General features: G+C 43.1%; 1 protein-coding gene across 5 annotated transcripts in view; it reads right to left on the reverse strand.

Annotated features, from left to right (window-relative positions):
- Nucleotides 1-21,888, reverse strand: part of LOC121574025 (gamma-aminobutyric acid receptor subunit gamma-2-like) — a 60,197-nt gene that overhangs the window by 19,826 nt on the left and 18,483 nt on the right. For all 5 annotated transcript variants that reach the window (XM_041886545.2, XM_041886544.2, XM_041886542.2 and 2 more), the window contains exons 4-6: nt 13,083-13,303; nt 12,379-12,461; nt 11,058-11,195 (exon numbers count right to left, since the gene is read on the reverse strand). In XM_041886545.2, coding sequence (XP_041742479.2) covers nt 11,058-11,195; nt 12,379-12,461; nt 13,083-13,303 — 442 coding nt within the window. The remainder of the gene's footprint in view (nt 1-11,057; nt 11,196-12,378; nt 12,462-13,082; nt 13,304-21,888) is intronic.

A 21,888-nucleotide genomic window follows, 5' to 3' on the forward strand; every position in this document is an offset into this window, starting at 1 on the left:
ATAACTGCTGGTGTGCGATGTCTAATATTAAAGAAGTCTCGAGGTATTGCTCGCCTGAGGTAGAGTACCTCATGATAAACTGTAGACCACATTATCTACCAAGAGAGTTCTCATCTATATTATTCGTAGCCATCTATTTACCACCACAAACCGATGTTGGCACTAAGACTCACTCAACGAGCTGTATAAGGCCATAAGCAAACAAGAAAATGCTCATCCAGAAGCGGCGCTCCTATTGGTCGGGGACTTTAACGCAGGCAAACTTAAATCCATTTGACCTCATTTCTAACAGCATGTAACATGTGCAACCAGAGGGAAAAAAACTCTAGACCACCTGTACTCCACACACAAAGCTCTCCCTCGCCCTCCATTTGGCAAATCTGACCATAACTCTATCCTCCTGATTCCTGCTTACAAGCAAAAACTAAAGAAGGAAGTACCAGTGACTCGTTCAATATGGAAGTGGTCAGATGATGCGGATGCTACGCTTCAGGACTGTTTTGCAAAGAGTGGGACACTTATAAGAAATCCCGCTATGCCCTCAGACGAACCATCAAACAGGAAAAGCGTCAATGATGAATCAACTATGATTGAATCCTACTACACCGGCTCTGACGCTCGTCGGATGTGGCAGGGTTTGCAAACTATTATGGACTACAAAGGGAAACCAAGTCGGGAGCTGCTCAGTGACGTGAGCCTACCAGACGAGCTAAATGCCTTTTATGCTCACTTCGAGGCAAGCAACACTGAAGCATGCATGAGATTACCAGCTGTTCCGGACGACTGTGCGATCACGCTCTCAGTAGCCGATGTGAGCGAGACCTTTAAACAGGTCAACATTCACAAGGCCGCGGGGCCAGACGGATTACTAGGGCGTGTACTGAGAGCATGCGCGGACCAACTGACAAGTGTTATTTTCCCAATGCAATCTCTTCTTTGGCTTATCAGGAGCATCAGTGTCCAGGTGTTAATTATGGGATTATTAGTCTGTCACAGGCTGGACGTAAAGCGAGGTATTTTACTCAGCAGAGAGGATTGTGTCTGAATCACAGCCCTCACAGCCTGTCTCTGCTCCCACTCATCTGCTCATTACTGGCATCACCTAGGAGGAAGACAGGGGTTCAGACACCTGCTCCTTTGGGAACATAGCTGTTCCGCCATGGTAAATTGATTATACAGTGCATTCGGAAAGTATTCAGACCCCTTCCCTTTTTCCACATTTTGTAATGTTAGAGCTTATTCTAAAATGGTTTAAATAAAATATGTTCCTCATTAATCTACACACAATACCCCATAATGACAAAGCGAAAACAGGTTTTTAGATTATTATTTTTTATGTTTACAAATGAAAAGCAGAAACACCTTATTTACATAAGTACCCTTTGCTATGAGACTCGAAATTGACTTCAAGTGCATCCTGTTTCCATTGATCATCCTTGAGATGTTTCTACAACTTGATTGGAGTCCACCTGTGGTAAATTCAATTGATTGGACATGATTGTGAAAGGCACACACCTGTCTATATAAGGTTCCACAGTTGACAGTGCATGTCAGAGCAAAAACCAAGCCATGAGGTCGAAGGAATTGCCCGTAGAGCAATCGTGGTAGAAGGGCCATGGTCAGGGAGGTGACCAAGAACCTGATGGTGACTCTGACAGAGCTCCATAGTTCCTCTGTGGAGATGGGAGAACGTTCCAGAAGGACATCCATCTCTGTAGCACTCCACCAATCAGGCCTTTATGGTAGAGTGGCCAGACGGAAGCCACTCCTCAGTAAAAGGCACATGACAGCCCACTTGGAGTTTGCCAAAAGGCATCTAAAGGACTCTCAAAACATGAGAAAACTAGATTCTCTGGTCTGATGAAACCAAGATTGAACTTGGAGACAGAATCACTAGATCATTTGTTTTGGTTCTGTCCATTTGTAGCTTGTTTTTGGACACAGGTCCAGGAATGGCTAAAGGATTGCAATATTTAACTGGAGCTAACCTTGCAGATAGCATTACTGGGTGATCTGAAAAGTCATAGTCAATCGATCAATAATATAATAATACTTTTAGCAAAAATGTTTATTTTTAATTCACAATCTGTAGAAGCAATGAGAATAGAATGGTTCAGAACTTTTGTAAAACATCACAGTACGGTTGAAATATATATGGCAAATAGAAATCCTATATGGATGGTGTTAAGAGATAGATGGGAGGTATTGAATGGAGTTGAAGGATGGGACTAATAACAAATAACAACAAATAATAACAAGATAACTAATAATGTAAGCATACTGTGTCCATAATAAGTATATAGGTTGTATGTTGGGAGCTTTTGGGAAAGAGCACAGTTAGAAAGATATGGCATATAGAAGCAAACCGGATGGACATCATGAAAATGATTGGAGAGGTTTAGAGTAGAAGAAGTTCAGGCGCAAAAACAAATAAAATATAATTATTTTAAAATTGACTGTGTCCATAAGGTGTAGATAGTAAGTATAGGCTGGAAGTAGAGGCCTGGGCATTGTTGTTCACTAATTTACCCCAAGGAGGGAAAGGATGGCGGGGTTGAAAAGTAATAAAGGGGAGTATATATATATAAAAAACATGGGGGATTGGAAGTTATGCAGATAATTACATTGATGGAAGTTACAATATATCTGCAATATTAAGCTGATCTACCCCCCCCCCTCTAAAAAAAATAAAAATAAAAATAACAAATAGATTGAACTATTTGGCCTGAATGCCAAGCGTCACGTCTGGAGAAAACCTGGCACCATCCCTACGGTGAAGCATGGTGGTGGCAGCATCATGCTGTGGGGATGTTTTTCAGCGGCAGGGACTGGGAGACTAGTCAGGATCAAGGGAAAGATTAACGGAGCAAAGTACAGAGAGATCCTTGATGAAAACCTGCTCCAGAGTGGCCCAGCCAGAGCTCGGACTTGAACCCGATCTAACATCTCTGGAGAGACCTGAAAATAGCTGTGCAGCGACACTCCCCATCCAACCTGACAGAGCTTGAGAGGATCTGCAGAGAAGAATGGCAGAAACTCCCCAAATAAAGGTATGCCACGTTTCATACCCTAGAAGCGTCATACCCAAGAAGACTCAAGGCTGTAATCGCTGCCAAAGGTGCTTCAACAAAGTACTGAGTAAAGGGTCTGAATACTTATGTAAATGTGATATTTCCGTTTTTGCTTTGTCATTATGGGGTATTGTGTGTAGATTGATGAGGGGAAAAAACGATTGAATCCATTTTAGAATAAAGCTGTAACATAACAAAATGTGGAAAAAGGGAAGGGGTCTGAATACTTTCCGAATGCACTGTATACTGTATGTATCCTTCCTAACCCTTTTAACACAAACTGCGTGGAGATCAGATAAAATGGCACTTAATAAATGTGCTCCATCATTGAGGAACTGTTTTTAACTGGAATGGAGAACCTGAAATAGAGTAGATGTAAGTATAGTTTATGCACTTGTGTTTCACGTGGAAATAGCTGTTGGCAGCAATACAAGTTGTTCTTTCTACTTCATTCATTCCACTGCCCTATGAAAGGCTCTTTGAGCTTTCACTTCTTCTTGGTCATCTTCTTAAACAGCCTGGCACCTTCTCTCCTTAATCTGCTTTTGATTACCGTACTTCTATCGAACCTGTTGCAATGCCATTACCGCAGTGCCCCTGGGATGATTCCCAAACCTCTCTCCACCACAGTCACTATATTGCCACAAGGTTTGTCTCTTCACCCTAAGTGGATTGCCTCAGAAAATATCCTGTGTTGGGATTACAGTACAGTACTACTAACACACGCTGCTGGAACAAAAGCCCTCCGTCCATCCATCTATTCAGAGCTTGTGTAGAGGTTGTCTAGTAATAATATAACAACATCAAATATCCAAGAACTGAGATTAAAAAAGGAAACAAATACCCCCCCTTCATTAGTGTTGACCATAGAAAATAGGACTTTTCTGGAGATAATTGGTCAGTTTTCAGTCTAGCATCACTACTGTCCTTCTGCGGCGGTTCATCTTGGGTTTTGTTTGTTTCTTTGCTGGCCCCCATGTGACCGAAGGGCTAAAGAGGGGACAATGACGCATTAACCAGGCGGGCGGCGTGTGCCCTGTGTGCTGTGCTTGTCCCTCGTCCCTCACCCCTCGACCCGGCCACTTCCTTTCATCCACAATGCCTCCAGATTTCATCTGCAAACTGTGGGGCTCCATAATCGGAGGAGGATGATGATGTGTCCCGAGGCTTTCTTGACTCCAGCTAAATCACACAGATCGACGCACACAGACAACAGAGCTGCACGCCACAGCATCTAAAAGGTCACTCTAAGAATAGCACTCGCCCAAAAAAACACACACACAGAAACACACACACACCAATACATAACAAATGAACCATCAGCTACACTGCTTAAAACCATACTATGATTCATCTAAGAGAGACAGAGGGGGAAATGTGGAATATGGAAATTGAAACGATTGATTCTTTTTACCTTGAGAGTATAGCCATAACCCGGGTTCTGTTTAAACAATGCTTTTTCAATTCATTCATTATGTTAATGCACTCAGAAGGAGACTAATGAATGTGGGGAGTTCCTTTTGCAATAATGCTGATGATTAACCCATTTGTTCCCCAAATTTTTCCAGACATGCCACTATGCAAATCTTATGCCATTAGTAACCCTAACATGTAACCCATATTTGTATTTTATTTTATTGAGAAGTATGTACAAATTAATGTATTATTCTCAGTCACAATTGTGACCGATGGGAACATACAGTGCTCTGCCTATAATAAAATGAACAGACATTTACCTGTTACAGGAGGGGGTCGCAGTTCCGGAGCGACCCACTAGGTGTCATCCTCCGACAACCTTAGGCACCCCCTCACTCACAGTCTGGACTAATTCTTATCCTATTGGTGTCACCTGTGTCTACCTGTTCACCTGTGTATTCATGCCCTCACTTCCCTGTGATCCCTTGCTCTGTTTTCTCTGCTAGTTTCTCGATGCCAAACAGTACTCATCAGTGTCTGATCGTGAGACATATGTACAGGTACTTGAGAAGTGTTCTCCCTGTTTCATTGTTGTTTTCAGTTGTTGTTAGTATTTCGTATTTCTGCTGTCATCCTGTTTTTGGAGACCAATTTGCTCCTTCTTTATTTTATCGTTATTTTGTATCCTGGTTTTGGCACCACCAGTAAAGATCCTTGTTTCACCTTCTCTGCCTACTGCCTACTGTCTATCCTGCACCGCACCTGGGTCACACCTCACACCAACCCTTACATTTATCCCTATTCCTCAACCACAATATCTATATAGCCCACTTACCCACACACCCCAGCCCTGTTACTCAAGCCCTAACCCTACACCCACATGGCAATACCCTAATATTGATACAATCAAGTACCAATACACCCATATCCTAGCCCTAAATGCACAATTTGTTACTCATGCCAATTCACCTCATCCCTTTTACTTGCCTGTCTCAGCCCTGTTACCCACTTTCCTTAGGCCTGTATTCCCCAAGTCACCAACAGTAACCGCTATTCAGCTATTTGCTACACATCCTAATCCTGTTATGTGCATAGCTTAGTCCTGTGACCTCCGACCTGTTTACACTAATAATTTCATAGATAAACTCATAGCACAGTGGTATAACACATGTGCCCCAGCCCCATTCACTTTTTCCTACCACAAACTTGAATGGGCATTTGAATGGGCAGTAGACATCCATCCAGACCATTTACCTGTATGAGCCTTGTGTATCCCTACACCCCATTACTCATAATGTATAAACCAGGTAAATCTATGAGCATACTCATATAGAACAGGTTTACCCCAGTATTCTTACAGATCAGCTGTACACTTGCACGTCTAACCCAATATTGATAAAAAATATATTTAAAAAACTGTTCTACTGCGACATGTCAGCCCCAATTGTCATAACAATAGGAGTACTCCTGCATTTCAGACCCAATATTCATACAAATCAGGTCTACATCTGTGGTCCTCTGTAGCTCAACTGGTAGAGCACGGCGCTTGTAACGCCAAGGTAGTGGGTTCAATCCCCGGGACCACCCATACACAAAAATGTATGCACGCATTGGATTGCTTTGGATAAAAGCGTCTGCTAAATGGCATATTATTATATTATTTACTTCAGCTCCAATTTACATACCTACAAAGTCTGCGCCTGTGCTTGAACCCAATTAGCCAACTAAACCAGGTCTAAATGTGCTGAAGCCTGAATACTCATAAACTATAAACCAGGTCTACTCCTACACTTAAGCTCCAGTACTCTCACAAACCAGGTCTACACCTTTGACTGAGTCCCAATAATAATATAAACCAGATTTACACCTGCATATCTAAGCCCAAATACTAATACGAACCAGGTTTACACCTGTGGCTATGTCCCTGTCACGCCCTGACTTATGGGACTCTAGTATGTTGAGTCAGAGTGTGGAGTTCTATGTTGTTATTTCTATGTTCACTTTCTAGGTTTTGTGTTTCTTTGTTTGGCCGGGTGTGATTCCCAATCAGAGGCAGCTGTCGCTCGTTGTCTCTGATTGGGGATCATACTTTAGTAGCCTGTTTGCTATCATTAGTTGTGGGATCTTGTTCCGTGTTTAGGATTGTATTGTGTTTAGCCTGAGGACTTCACGTTATGTTGTTTTGTTCGTGTGTTTATTTTGTTAAATAAACATATATGCATTTCACGCTGCGCCTTGGTCTGACCCGTCCTTCAACGTCCGTGACAGTCCCAATACTCTGATAAACCAGGTCTACCCTAGTGACTATTCAGCAAGACTTACATAAACCAGGTCTACCATTGTGCAAGAGACACTAAACAGACCTATTTACATTAAATATTTGTTTAGTTATTACACAAATTCAGTTTATGGGTCTATACATGGCCAATTCCCCCTGAAATAACAAAATATTACATTTTACAGTCAAAACCACTGATTTAAACATATGTAAAGGCTAATGGATAATGGTACAATCATCTGTAACATCATCTTGATCAAGTATATCCATAACCCAACTCAACTTCAATCTACTGAAAAAATAAATAATCTGCTATGATTAAATATACTGTTTATAATAAGTTAGAGCCACTGTATTTTCCCATTGGTAACAATGATATTTTCATATCCCAGAAGCATCAATGTATTGAACATGAAACATGAACGCATGTATGTAAACTAGACCCTTTAAACATTATATTTACGAAGAAAATATTTTAAAATGTCAACAATGTATTTGTTTTTTAAGCTGTTAAATATTGACTTCTGGTGCCAAATTAGTCTGTAAAAGTGCAGCTTTTTGATTATGGTCACCTTAATAATGCATAATATAGGACTTATTTGTTGATAAGTACAACTTTAACTTCTCTAGAGCCTGTAAAGTTTTGTGACCAATGGGATTAAATGGGTTAACACAAATGCTCAGAAACAAATGTCTGTGTTTGGCAAGGGACAAATCAAATGGAAGAAAACAACAACGTCTGACACAACTTACTCTCAAACCCTCAAGTCACTTTCCTTTCGCCGTCTTACTCTCTCTCTTTCTCTCTCTGCTCGCCTTCCCTCCCCCTCTCTCTCCTCCCCTTGTCTCTGTCACTGATCCGCCCTGATCTCTGGAGCAGCCTGCCAGATGGGTGGAGCAGATCCGGACCGTCGGCTTAACCCGGTGACTGAAGCTTTGAGTTTGCATTAAGGTTACCCAAGTATGGAGGGAGACCCTGCAATGACTTACAGACAAATCCTCTAGTGTGTTGTCTGTTTCTCACTCTCAAACTGCTTGCCCATGTAAAGTTAGTTCCTTAGTTGTCAGCAGCAATGGGCAACAGCAGGGGGCTAGATCAGGACACTGTCTGAGGAGGACGTAGGGATCCACAGGTAGACTGGTGGCCCTCCAGTGGCCTTGATGTGATGTGACATAGTGAAGGTCTAAGTTTGTTGACGTTGCCTGAGGAGGAACACCAAATCAAAGCAGACACAGCCTCCTTATAAAGCAAACAACCACAGCGGAGGATCAGATTGTCTTGCCTTTTGTTCTCTCTCTCTTTTTCCTCTCAGAGCGTCACTTTTCATCACAATTCACTAGAATTTCAACATGTCACCGTGAGCATCTAATGTAAAATATATTAGAATAATATGTCCAAAAATGGCTCGTCAGATATTGTGAGACAATCTGTTCCCCTGGCCACTGACCACACTCTGTTCTCCCTCACTGTGAATAAACCTTAGCAAGAACAGACATCTTGTTTCTCTGTGTCCTTGTGCTCCTCCTAACTGACCTATTTTACAACATGTACGTAACTCAATAAATCACTCTAATCAAGTGACTCTAATGATTTATGTGCTTTTGGCCAAACTTTAAATATTAACTCAAGCTATGTGCTCTGAATGTACAATATGCAACATATACCCAATGCCCTACAAGTAGTCAACATTTCCCATATCAGCACAGATGGTACGGTAGTTAAAATACAGAGTGCAAGGGCATGATCCCTTCTCCGCTCCCTCTGAATACATTTTCACCAGATGGTGTGTTCCAGAATCTTAAACAGAGGCAAACTCCACAGTGGACTGCACCATTACAACAGGGGCATCCACTTTCCCTTGTTATGTAAGAGAATACTATTTTGTTTATCTAACCAATAAGTCAAAAGAACAGAAAGTAACTTTCCATTTAGTCCTTCCCCACACAGCATATATTGCAAGTTCAATCAATCTGATTATAGTATACCATTTCCAATCAATGTAATTCCCTCTCAGTTGTATAGACAGTGGGTTATTTTCCAAGGCATTGTATTGTACCTCTGTTTTGTTCACTGACTTCAGGCTAGTGTGTGAATATAAAAGTCAACAGCTGTCGGAGCAGCCGTGCATGGTAGATTTAGAGCGTTGCTTTGTCATTATTATTATTATTTGTATCTATGAAAATGAGGTGTGCCAGGTTTCGTCAAACTGCATGCATTTACTGACAGGTCAGAATGACTGTTGCTGCTCATTCAATTTATCTTCTCCATACACAGCTTTACACTTTCAACAGGTCAGGTTACATTTCACTATCTATACATGCAATAGTTCGCATGATAAATAGGCTACTTAAAAGAGTACCTCAAACATAACCTCTTGATAACGGCTATATGCTGAAAGGAGTTGGATCTGTTGTCATCAAAGACATTCTGTTCATCTTTCACATTACTAGTTAGGACCACTACATGGAGTTTTGAAAAAGGAATATGCTATCTGACATCTGTACACTTAGAAAAAAGGGTTCCAAAAGGGTTCTTCGGCTGTCCTCATAGGAGAATCCATTTTGGTTCCAGGTAGAACCCTTTTGGGTTCTACATGGAACCCAAAAAGGTTCTACCTGGAGCCAAAAATGGTTCTTCAAAAAGTTATCCTATGGGGACAGCCGAAGAACCCTTTTAGGTTCTAGATGGCACCTTTTTGTAGCCTAACCATCATATGTGTAATGACACCAGTATTAAAAGCAATGACCAAAAGATTCAATATAATAAATGCATCGTACATTATGTCCCCTTTGCAGTAAATGGATTACTAACCGGAAATGTCTTAGAACATAGCAAAATGTGTACCTTTCAGAACAACAACATTGCCTTCTAAATATACTAAGATGTAATCTGAAGAAAATACCAGACATAATTGCTCTACTAAAGCATGTCTGATACAATCATTTATGTTTCTTTAGGCCAGGGAGATAGTCCAGATAAATATAGCCAAGAAAGATCCCTTCTGCGTGATCAATATCCATTTAAGTGAATAACCTAAATAAATTGAGTATATTTTTAAGATCTTTCTTAATTTGTACTCTCTCCCTCCAGAAGCCAAAAAGACTCTTGCCACGTTTATGATAATGGTAACAGATTGTGTTTCCTCTGGTTATCACTTCATCTTCTGTAGCTGCCATTTAGGGGAAATAACTGCTAAAATGGCATTATATCTTCATGACTGATTAAACATTGGGTTGGCCGGCCTCCAGAGTGGCGCAGTGGTCTAAGGCACTGCATTGCAGTGCTAGCTGTGCCACTAGAGATCCTGGTTCGAATCCAGGCTCTGTCGTAGCCAGCCGCGACCGGGAGACCCATGGGGTGGCGCACAATTGGCCCAGCGTCGTCCAGGGTAGGGGAGTGTTTGGCCGGCAGGGATGTCCTTGTCCCATCGCGCTATAGTGACCCCTGTGGCAGGCCGGGCGCAGTGCACGCTGACTCGGTCCCCAGGTGTACGGTGTTTCCTCTGACACATTGGTGCGGCTGGCTTCCGGGTTAAGCGGGCACTGTGTCAAGAAGCAGTGCGGCTCGGTTGGGTTGTGTTTCGGAGGACGCACGACTCTCGACCTTCGCCTCTCCTGTGTCCGTACGGGGGTTGCAGCGATGGGACAGGGACTGTATCTACTACAAATTGGATACCACGAAAATAGGGGAAAAATACCCACCCCCCAAAAAAACAAAAAAAACATTGGGTTGGCCTTTAGTTTTACAGACAATATCACGGTGACTACCCAACCAATCCATGCATTTCCATACAAGCCTCTTAACACACCACCACACATAATAAGCATTCAACTCCAACAACTAAAAACAGCCTCTGACCAGCCTCTGATACACTGTAGCTGCAGAGGAGCCATTTTCCTCAGGAGACAAATTCATTTCCTGCTTTGTTTCTAGTGGAATCCACCAACAGACAATGTGTGCATGCATAATGTCCCGTGTGGCTCAGTTGGTAGAGCATGGCAATTGCAACGCCAGCGTTGTGGATTCAATTCCCATGGGGGACCAGCATAAACAGAATACGAAAATGTATGCTCTGGATATGAGCATCTACTAAAATAATGCATATGTTTCCCTCTGTTATTTACTAGGCACAGAGTCTTCTAATTCACCAGGGTGCACATTCATTCAAGCTGCATGTGCCAGAAAGCAGAAGTGAGGGGTATGGGAAAAGGGGTCTCCTTGAGTAAACCACAGCACATTCAGAACAGGGAAGCTCAGAGAGACAGATACAGAGAGAGAACGAGAGCATTACCTGACACGGTCCTGACGATCTCGGAGGTGTTCCTCAGGCCAACGAAGGAGAATTGGTAGAGCCTCCAGGAGCGGATGTCTCCCACCTCCACGGAGCTCCTCTTCCACTTGTACACTATCTCCTCTCTGGGGTAACCATCTGAAAAGAGGAAGGGTGGCGAGTTAGCTCTGGACATTACTATCTGGTGGTCTATGACTGAATCCATCCCATATTCAAATGTGTTAAACGGGTGATGTGTTACACTATGTACTTCTGTACCACTCCAATGGTTTTTAGGTTTAAGGTGACTGTACTGTAAAGTGGACAATGAATATTCAGGAACATCGTAAGGTGCAATCCTAAATAATGAATTGACACTAATAACGACTGACCTTGAGTCAAGTCTTTGTTGATTTCTGTCCAGAGAAGAAAACAACAATGCATAGGCATCATGCTAAATGGGGTGGTTTAATGCACCTCAACTTTCCCAAGCGCAAGCTGTAGTGGGCTATGTAATTGAAAATATATCCTGTAACAGTAAACCCCTGAGACACATAGGTTTGAAGGTTGTAGTCTTTATCTGCTGTCCACATTAAGGCCATGCTATCCTTCCAAAGATCCTTCCATGGCTATGCTTTCAGGATACATTACAAAATGGTTGCAGTGAAACTGTGCCATGTGGCACTTTTTCTCAGTGTGTGCTGAAAGAAATATGCCGCATCGTGTGCTGCAACTGAGGGAAGCTAATGCATTTCAAACTGATTTCAGCCACTGGAATCATCCGTGGCTTTCATCAATTTTAAATGTGTTTTTCTGTTCTATTTTTAGGTCTTCAACTTTCATTTATCTTTCTTGTTGCCCTGGAGCTATTTAGGAACCTCTCTCTCTCTCTCTCTCCGAAGACCATCCCATGGTGCATCTGTAGCTCACTTACTGGCTCATTACCACAAACCCCTTCCCCACTAGCTCCTCACGAGGAACACTGATTTCTCTGGCTGTGGTCTCTCTCACCAACCCTGCCTGCCTGGCTACTGTACTGGATCTAAATGTATATGGTTTGGAGGTCAATGTAAAAATGTATTGCTTCTCCCCTCTCAAAATGTCCTGCTTTCTCTCTCCTTTTTCCCTATCTCGCAATAGGAAAAAAGGAAAAAAACATGGGAGCATTTTGTGCAGTGTGCTGATGTCTTCATCGGCATGGTATGGTGCTTGTTCTTGGCTGCCACTGCTGATGCAGTTGGAAGCGGGCATGTGGACGGCATGCAGAGAGATAGAGTGTGTGTGAGCAAGAGAGAGAGTGAGAGAGACGGTGGGGTAATAGAGAGCATATGGCCAGACTTACAGCTTGAAAACTCCAGGGGACAGGAGTGCTCATCCATTGGAAAGTTGTTCAGTTTAAGCTGGCACTCGGCATCAATAGTCAACCTGCAAACAGAAAAACACACAGTTTACATCTGCTGTGATGGTCGGGGTTGTCAACAAAGCGTCTAACATATTTCTGTTTTGTAACAATCCTGTCCGATTTATACTGTTCAGTGGACTTGAAAGTCAGACACATTAAACCTTCTTAATGACAAAATGGGCATTAATGACACTACCCATCCATGCACTTTTGTCATGTATCATTCTATTCAGCATTAGGACGATACAATTAGCCATGGGTGAGGTTGGAGTTCCCTAACAAATTAATGAACTGTGGTTGCATTCTGGGAGAACATCAATCACTGCTGGGTTGAGGAGTCCAGTCCAGCATAGTTCCTCCTCTAATTAGACAGTATGAGAGAGAGAGAGTTATCTAGCTAGCTAGTAGATACCGCTCATCCTAGACCATTGCGTTCTCTAGACTAGACCACATCAGCACTGCCAGGCTGAAGCTACTCTCCTTTCTTAACCGGGGGCACCAAATTATGATAATTAACGTGGTCCAAAGCTCAATCAGTGCCGATTGAGAACTACCGCCTGTCAGATACAGTCAACTGGAAACAGTCTCTGTTTCCTCATTTGTGTCAGGGTCACCCTTCGGTGCTTCTTCATTGGACATCTCACCGCAGTGTGTAGAGTATCCGTCCATCGTTCCAGATCCGGAGCATGCGATTGGGCGTGGTGATCCAGTGGGCGTCAGCCTTCTTGGAGTTGCGGAAGAAGGTGTCGGGTATCCAGATCTTGCCTACCATGTTGCTGTTGAGACGCAGGACCTTCATGGTACTGTTGAACTTCAATCTCCGGTCATACCACGTCTGGGCAAAAAAGATGTCGATGGTGTACTCCTGCGGAAGGAAAAGAAACACAGGCTCGATTTAATCAAACCGGCATGGCGGTATTACGCAGTAGCTCTTTTTCCTAAGGCCAAATGAGATCAGATAATGTTTTTTACTACTGTAACAACCTGCTACTACTAATACAAGGTAGACTCCCCTTACAGGTAGATGTATCCCATTTCAGAATAAGAAGTATGTGCATAGGCAGTATTTCATAAACAAAGACAGTGCCTAATTAATTGCCCATCACTATGGTAGTTTTGAGTGAATTCCATTCACAGTCATCATTTACACTACCAGTGAAATGTTTGGACACACCTACTCATTCAAGGGTTTTTCTTTATTTGTACTATTTTTTACATTGTAGAATAATAGTGAAGGAATCAAAACTATGAAATAACACATATGGAATCATGTAGTAACCAAAAAAGTGTTAAACAAATCAAAATATATTTTAAATTTGAGATTCTTCAAATAGCCACCCTTTGCCTTGATGACAGCTTTGCACACTCTTGGCATTCTCTCAAACAGCTTCATGAGATAGTCACCTGGAAGGCATTTCAATTAACAGGTGTGCCTTCTTAAAAGTTCATTTGTAGAATTTCTTTCCTTCTTAATGCGTTTGAGCCAATCAGTTGTATTGTGACAAGGTAGGGGGGTGTACAGAAGATAGCCCTATTTGGAAAAAGACCAAGTCCATATTATGGCAAGAACAGCTCAAATAAGCAAACAGAAACAACAGTCTTTCATTACTTTAAGACATGAAGGTCAGTCAATACGGAACATTTCAAGAACTTTGAAAGTTTCTTCAAGTGCAGTCTCAAAAACCATCAAGCACTATGATGAAACTGGCTCTCATGAGGACCGCCACAGGAATGGAAGACCCAGAGTTACCTCTGCTGCAGAGGTTGGATAAGTGGATAAGTTCATTAGAGTTACCAGCCTCAGAATTTGCAGCCCAAATAAATGCTTCACAGAGTTCAAGTAACAGACACATCTCAACATCAACTACTCAGAGGAGACTGTGTGAATCAGGCCTTCGTGTTCAAATTGCTGCAAAGAAACCTCTACTAAAGGACACCAATAAGAAGAAGAGACTTGCTTGGGCCAAGAAACACGAGCAATGGACATTAGACTGGTGGAAATGTGTCCTTTGGTCTGGAGTCCAAATTTGAGATATTTGGTTTCAACAGCAATGGCTTTGTGAGATGCGGTGTGGGTGAACGGAAGAACTCCGCATGTGTAGTTCTCACTGTAAAGCATGGAGGAGGAGGTGTTATAGTGTGGGGGTGCTTTGCTGGTGACACTGTCTGTGATGTATTTAGAATTCAAGGCACACTTAACCAGCATGGCTACCACAGCATTCTGCAGTGATATGCCATCCCATCTGGTTTGAGCTTAGTGGGACTATCAATTGTTTTTCAACAGGACAATGACCCAACACACCTCCAGGCTGTGTAAGGGCTATTTTACCAAGAAGGAGAGCGATGGAGTGCTGCATCAGATGACCTGGCCTCCACAATCCCCCGATCTCAACCCAATTGAGATGGTTTGGGATGAGTCGGACCGCGGAGTGAAGGAAAGCAGCCAACAAGTGCTCAGCATATGTGGGAACTCCTTCAAGACTGTTGGAAAAGTATTCCAGGTGAAGCTGGTTGAGAGAATGCCAAGAGTGTGCAAAGCTGTCATCAAGGCAAATGGTGGCAATTTGAAGAATCTCAAATATTAAATATATTTTGATTTGTTTAACACTTATTTGTTTCCTACATGATTCCATATGTGTTATTTCATAGTTTTGATGTCTTCACTATTATTCTACAATGTAGAAAATAGTAAAAATAAAGAAAAACCCTGGAATGAGTAGCTGTGTCCAAACTTTTGACTATATACACGTTAAAGTCTGTGTTGAAATTTAACAACGAATAAAAACACTACCATAGAGCACCCTGGGATCCTTAACTGGATCTGAGTGCCCTGAGACCCTTAACAGGATGAGAGTCCTCCAGAACTGTTAATACAAATCACTCTCCGGGTTCCACCAAACCTTTTATTCTGAGGGCAGTTTTACATTGGAAGAGCACTTTCTCAAAGAAAAATGGCTTCCTTTCCAGTCATGAATCCTTTGTCCCGATGAAATAGTGCTGCTGAACTGGACCATCTAAACTTGAAAATGAAATGTATAACAGGGCAAAGAATGGCTTCCCTGGGGCGGCAGGTAGCTTAGCGGTTAGAGCGGCGATCCAAAAGCTGGAGGGTTGCCAGTTCGAATCCCGGGTCTGACAGGAAAAAATCTGTTCGAAGGTGAGCTGGCAACTGGAGGGTATCAAATCCTAGAAGTCATTGCCTGCTGTTGTGCCATAGAGTAAGGCTCTTAACCCCCCCCACAATAACAGCTCCCTGGGTGCCCAGTGTGGCAGCCCCCTGGACCTCTCCAAAACCTGTGTGTCTTTCGGAGGGGTTGGGTTAATTAAAAGTGAAAGTCACATTTCGGTTGGACCTTGTGTGCAATTGACAAATAAAGTGACCTTAATCTTCCATTGTTTAGCAGAAGCATTATATAACCTCATAACCTCCCTGAGAATTGTTTCCTGCAGTGATCTCTGTCTCCCATTCAACAGGGCTGGGAAATACAGGTCACTTCATCCTCTTCTCTCAACTCCTCCAGTCCTTCTCTCCCGTCCTCCTGGCTTGGGCCACTACAAGCCACCAGGACAGCTTTAATGCGCCTTGGCATAGATTCTACATGTGTCTGGAACTCTATTGGATGGATGCAACACCATTCTTCCATGAGAAATTCCATAATTTTGTGCTTTGTTGATGGTGGTGGAAAATTCTGTCTCAGGTGCCACTCCAGAATCTCAATTGGGTTGAGATCTGGTGACCGAGACACACACACACACACACACACACACACACACACACACACACACACACACACACACACACACACACACACACACACACACACACACACACACACACACACACACACACACACACACACACACACACACACACACACACACACACACACACACACACACACACACACACACACACACACACACACCCTTTAAACCCCTATGCTCCCTTGAGACCATATTTCAAAGTCACTGAGATCTCTTCTTCTAGCCATGGTAGCCAAAATAATGGGCAACTGGGCATTTTTATACATGACCCTAAGCATGATGGGATGTTAATTGCTTAATTAACTCAGGAACCATACCTGTGTAGAAGCACCTGCTTTCAATATACTTTGTATCCCACTTTACACAAGTGTTTCTTTTATTTTGGCAATTACCTGTATGCAGTGCATTCAGAAAGTATTCATTCCCCTTGACTTATTCAACATTTTGTTGTGTTACAGCCTGCATTCAAAATTTATTAAATCGATTGTTTTATCACCCATCTACACACAATATCCCATAATATCCCATACATTTTAAAATGTATAAAAAATGTAATACAGCAATATCTAATGTACATAAGTATTCACACCCCTGAGTCAATACTTTGTACAAGCACCTTTGGCAGTGATTACAGCTTTGAGTCTTTCTGGGTAAATCTCTAAGAGCTTTCCACACCAGGACTGTGCAACATTTGACCATTATTATTTTCAAAATTCTTCAAGCAATGTCAAATTCGTTGTTGATCATTGCTAGACAACCATTTTCAGGTAGATTTAGGTCAAAACTGTAACTCGGCCACTCAGGAACATTCACTGTCTTCTTAGTAAGAAACTCCAGTGTAAATTTGGCCTAGTGTTTTAGATTATTGTCTTGCTGAAAGGTGAATTCATCTCCCAGTGTCTGGTGGAAAACATACTGAACCAGGTTATCCTGAAAAACTCCCCAGTCCTTAACGATTATAAGCACACCCATAACATGATGCAGCCACCACTATGCTTGTAAATATGGAGAGTGGTACTCAGTAATGCGTTGTATTGGATTTGCCCCAAACATAACACTTTTTATTCAGGACCAAAAGTTAATTGCTTTGCCACATTTTTTGCTGTATTACTTTAGTGCCTTGTTGCAAACAGGATGCATGTTTTGGAACATTTTTATTATGTACAGGCTTCCTTATTTTCACTCTGTCATGTAGGTTAGTATTGTGGAGTAACTACAATGTTGTTGATCCATCCTCAGTTTTCTCCTATCACAGCCATTAAACTCTGTAACTGTTTTAAAGTCACCATTGGCCTGGTCTTTGTGGTTGAATCTGTGTTCGAAATCCACTGCTCGACTGACTGAACTTACAGTTAATTGTATGTGTGGGGTACAGAGATGAGGTAGTCATTCAAAAATCATGTTAAAAACTATTATTGCACACAGAGTGAGTCCATGCAACTCATTATGTGACTTGTTATGCACATTTTTACTCCTGAACTTATTTAGGCTTGCCATAGCAAAGGGGTTGAATACTTATTGACTCATGACATTTCAGCTTTTCATTTTAAGTTAATTTGTAAAAAACTTGAAAAACATAATTCCATTTTGACATTATGGAGTATTGTGTGTAGGCCAGTGACAAAAAATCGCAATTTTATCCATTTTAATTTCAGGCTGTAACACAACAAAATGTGGAAAAAGTGAAGGGATGTGAATACTTTCTGAAGGCACTGTATATGAAGTCTATTCAATAGAGCACAGAAGAAAGGAGAGAGCAGTGTGTGTGGGTAGTCGTGTGTGTGTGTGTTTGAGTGAGAGATAGAGAGAGGAGAGACAAAGAGAGAGGAGAGCGAGAGCGAGAGAGGAGAGAGAGAGAGAGAAAGGAAGAAAAAGAGGGAAAGTGAAAGAGAGAAAAATAGAGATGTGCAGAGAGGGGGTATAATATTTGATTATTATTTGACCATTTAATTTTTTTCATTATGCTTTATGGAATGGTCCTGAGGTTAAAAAGTGATGTGCGGGTAGAGAAAAATCTGGGGAGTTGTGTGTGTGTGAGAGGGTATAGAGGCATTAACTTTTCTACAAAGCTTAGCCCAACAATAAAGCCCAAATCCACACCAAAGAGTCATACACAAGATAAAAAGCAACTCTGTTACCCAGAAAACATTTATGCCAATTCAATAGGCTATTTAAAAAATATATAAATAAACAGACAGCCCAAAGTCAATGACATGGCTCCCATGCCTTTTCATTTGGGCCTTGCTCCTATCCTACCTCTGTCTCTCACCACAGTAGGGGGGGTCCATCCCATTCCACCCCAGCCTGATCTAAGTCTCAGAGCTAATGGGCTTTCACAGTCTATAATCAAACAGTCAGGATATCGAGGCCTACTGTACATGAAGCCTCAGAAATCAATTCAGTATACAGTATATATCAGTATACAATTTACATCACATACTTTGTAGCATATATTTTTATAAAGTATAACCTACTTCATCAAACATATTTTAAGCTAATCAGCATTCTATAGACAACGATCGGTTGTTGTAAAATACATGTCAATACATTGATTCATAAATAAGTGTTCATAAATAATACCATACATTTGGAATAAAAACATACAGTATATATACAAAAGTATGTGGACACCCCTTCAATTTCAGCTATTTCAGCCACACCCATTGCTGACAGGTGTATAAAATCGAGCGTACAGACATGCAATCTCCATCGATAAACATTGGCAGTAGAATGACCTTACTGAATAGCTCAGTGACTTTCAATGTGGCCCTGTCATAGGATGCCGCCTTTCCAACAAGTCATTTTGCCAAATTTATGCCCCGCTAGAGCTGCCCTGGTCAACTGTAAGTGCTGTTATTGTGAAGTGGAAACCTCTAGGAGCAACAACGGCTCAGCCGCGAAGTGGTAGGCCACACAAGCTCACAGAACGGGTAGCACAAGCATAAGATCACCATGCGCAATTCCAAGCGTCGGCTGGAGTGGTGTAAAGTTCACCGCTATTGGACTCTGGAGCAATGGAAACACGTTGAATCACACTTTACCATCTGGCAGTCCGATGGACAAATCTGGGTTTGGCGGATGCCAGGAGAACGCTACCTGCCCCAATGCATAGTGTCAAGAGTAAAGTTTGGTGGAGGAGGAATAATGGTCTGGGGCTGTTTTTCATGGTTCGGGCTAGACCCCTTAGTTCCAGTGAAGGGAAATCTTAATGCTACAGCATACAATGACATTCTAGATGATTCTGTGCTTCCAACTTTGTGGCAACAGTCTGGGGAAGGCCCTTTCCTGTTTCAGCATGACAATGCCCCCATGCACAAAGCGAGGTCCATACAGAAATGGTTTGTCGAGATCGCTGTGGAAGAACTTGACTGGCCTGCACAGAGCCCTGACCTCAAACCCATCGAACACTTTTGGGATGAACTGGAACGCCGACTGCGAGCCAGGCCTAATCACCCAACATCAATGCCCGACCTCACTAATGCTCTTGTGGCTGAATGGAAGCAAGTCCCTGCAGCAATGCTCCAACATCTAGTGTTGTCCACACACTTTTGGTCATGTGGTGTATTATGCATAGCCTATATATGTTACCTGTTCGGCTGATAGGTTTGATTCTTGAAAGTATTTGTGTTAACTACTTATAGTTATTAGGTCGACTACTGTAGGCTGTCTGTCTCGTAGAGGAAGAACACACAGTTTCTGGTGCTTCTTGCTGGCTGTCAATCAAATGGCTAGGGGCTTGCCCAGATTCCGTATGACCCTTAGGTTGGAAAAATGGCTGCCTCCAGCTTTAAAAAAGTGTCTGTCTCAAATCTGTCTCAAACAAGGGATTCCGTGGCTAAAGTAAAACAGTAATTAAATTCATTGATTATTCATGTACATGAACTATACATTGACACATTAAACCCAAAACTGGAGGTATAAAAAATGTTGAGGTGGTTTTCGTCAAATTCGTGAATATCTCGTAGGCTACTTATCTCTTTTACCACCAGAGTCTACTAAAACTGGTTTGGGGGATAGCATAAACCTGCCGCTACCATGTAGATTCCTGTTATAAGACAGCTAGATGCTTCTTTTTCGGAATTAGAAGTGTGAATGTACAGACAAACATTTGCAAACATTGTTACGGCAGCTTCGGTTGAATTTCAACCTCAGACTACTGACCATAATAGAATGCATCTTACTATCTTAGATTAAGATGGCGGAGCTGAGGAGGGCGCACGTCTTGTCGGTTCCTGCTCGAGTTTGCTTTTTTATGGCTATTTTTGTGTTAATTATTACTTTCTTTGCTCAGAATGTAGTGTAGCTCGGTGGAGCTACTCGTACCTTGTTATTGCCAGGGTAGATATTTCCCCTGTGCCTGTTATTGTTGGAGCTACCGTTACCTTGTATTGCCAGGGCATATTTTCCCCTGTGCCTGTTTCGTTTGTCGATATCCAGCGCTATTTGTGTACGACGGAATAAACTCTGCATTCGGTGATTATCCTCCTGCGCCTGACTCGTGGCACGGGTCCAGGACCATTCCACGATGATGGCCAGCTTGGGGGAAGCGATGGATCATGTTCTTCAGGTCGTCCAACGCCTGGAGAGGAGAGGACCCGATCTGTTGAGACCAGCTGGCCAACCGGATCCAGCCAGCTACACCCCAGCACCCGGAGGGATCCAGATATCCTGACCACGGCGTTCGACGGGACGGCGGCGCCCTGCCAAGGATTCCTCCTCCAACTGGAGCTTTACTTCTCCAGCATCAGGCCAGCGCCATCGGAGCGGGAGAAGGTGTCCGTCCTCGTTTCCTGCCTCTCGGGGAAAGCCCTGGAGTTGGAGGACTACGGGGAGTTCGCTCGCCTCTTTCGGGCGGACTTCGATCACCCGCCCGAGGGTCGAGAGGCGGGTGAGCGGCTGGTCCACCTGAGGCAGGGGACGAGGACCGTGCAGGACTTCGTGTTGGAGTTTCGGACTCTGGCAGTGGGGTCTGGGTGGAATGAGTGGGCCCTGATCGACCATTTCCGGTGCCATCTGCGGGAGGACGTTCGATGGAGCTAGCCTGCCGGGACACCATGTTGTCTTTCACGAAACTGGTGGACATGGCCATCCGTTTGGACAACCTGCTGGCAGCCAGAGGACGTCCTGGTAGGGGTCTGCCCGTTTCCATCCTGGACGACTCGGATCCCAAGCTGATGGAGCTGGGTGGAGCCGCCGTCCGAGAGAGCGGAGGACGACAGTGACAGTGCCACTCTGGTGGCACGAAGGGACAGTACACCACACGTCGTAGTCAATGCTCTTTTGGGCCTTAAGGTGGCAGGCAGGGCACTCTCGCATCACCCCAGGTATCGAACCCCCACACTCGTTTAGAGCCCTCTGCTGCACACTGTACCCTACCTATCCACTTTCCTGATCACATTGTAGTTCCCCAGTGTAAGGCGCTATTCGATTCAGGCGCAGCTGGGAACTTTATGGACAGGGCATTATCACGCCGTCAAGGCATTTCATTGGTTCCCCTATCCATTCCACTCCCAATCAGAGCACTTGATAGTCGACCATTAGGGTCCGGGTTTGTAAAGGAAGTCACTGTACCAGTCACCATGATCACCCAGGAGACTCATTGTGAGCAGTTTACTTTTTCGATTATTGAGCCTCCTGCTTTCCCTGTGGTATTAGGTATCCCTTGGCTAGCACTCCACAACCCCA

The sequence above is a fragment of the Coregonus clupeaformis genome, chromosome 9, assembly GCF_020615455.1.
Source record: "Coregonus clupeaformis isolate EN_2021a chromosome 9, ASM2061545v1, whole genome shotgun sequence".
NCBI classification, from domain to species: Eukaryota; Metazoa; Chordata; class Actinopteri; order Salmoniformes; family Salmonidae; genus Coregonus; species Coregonus clupeaformis.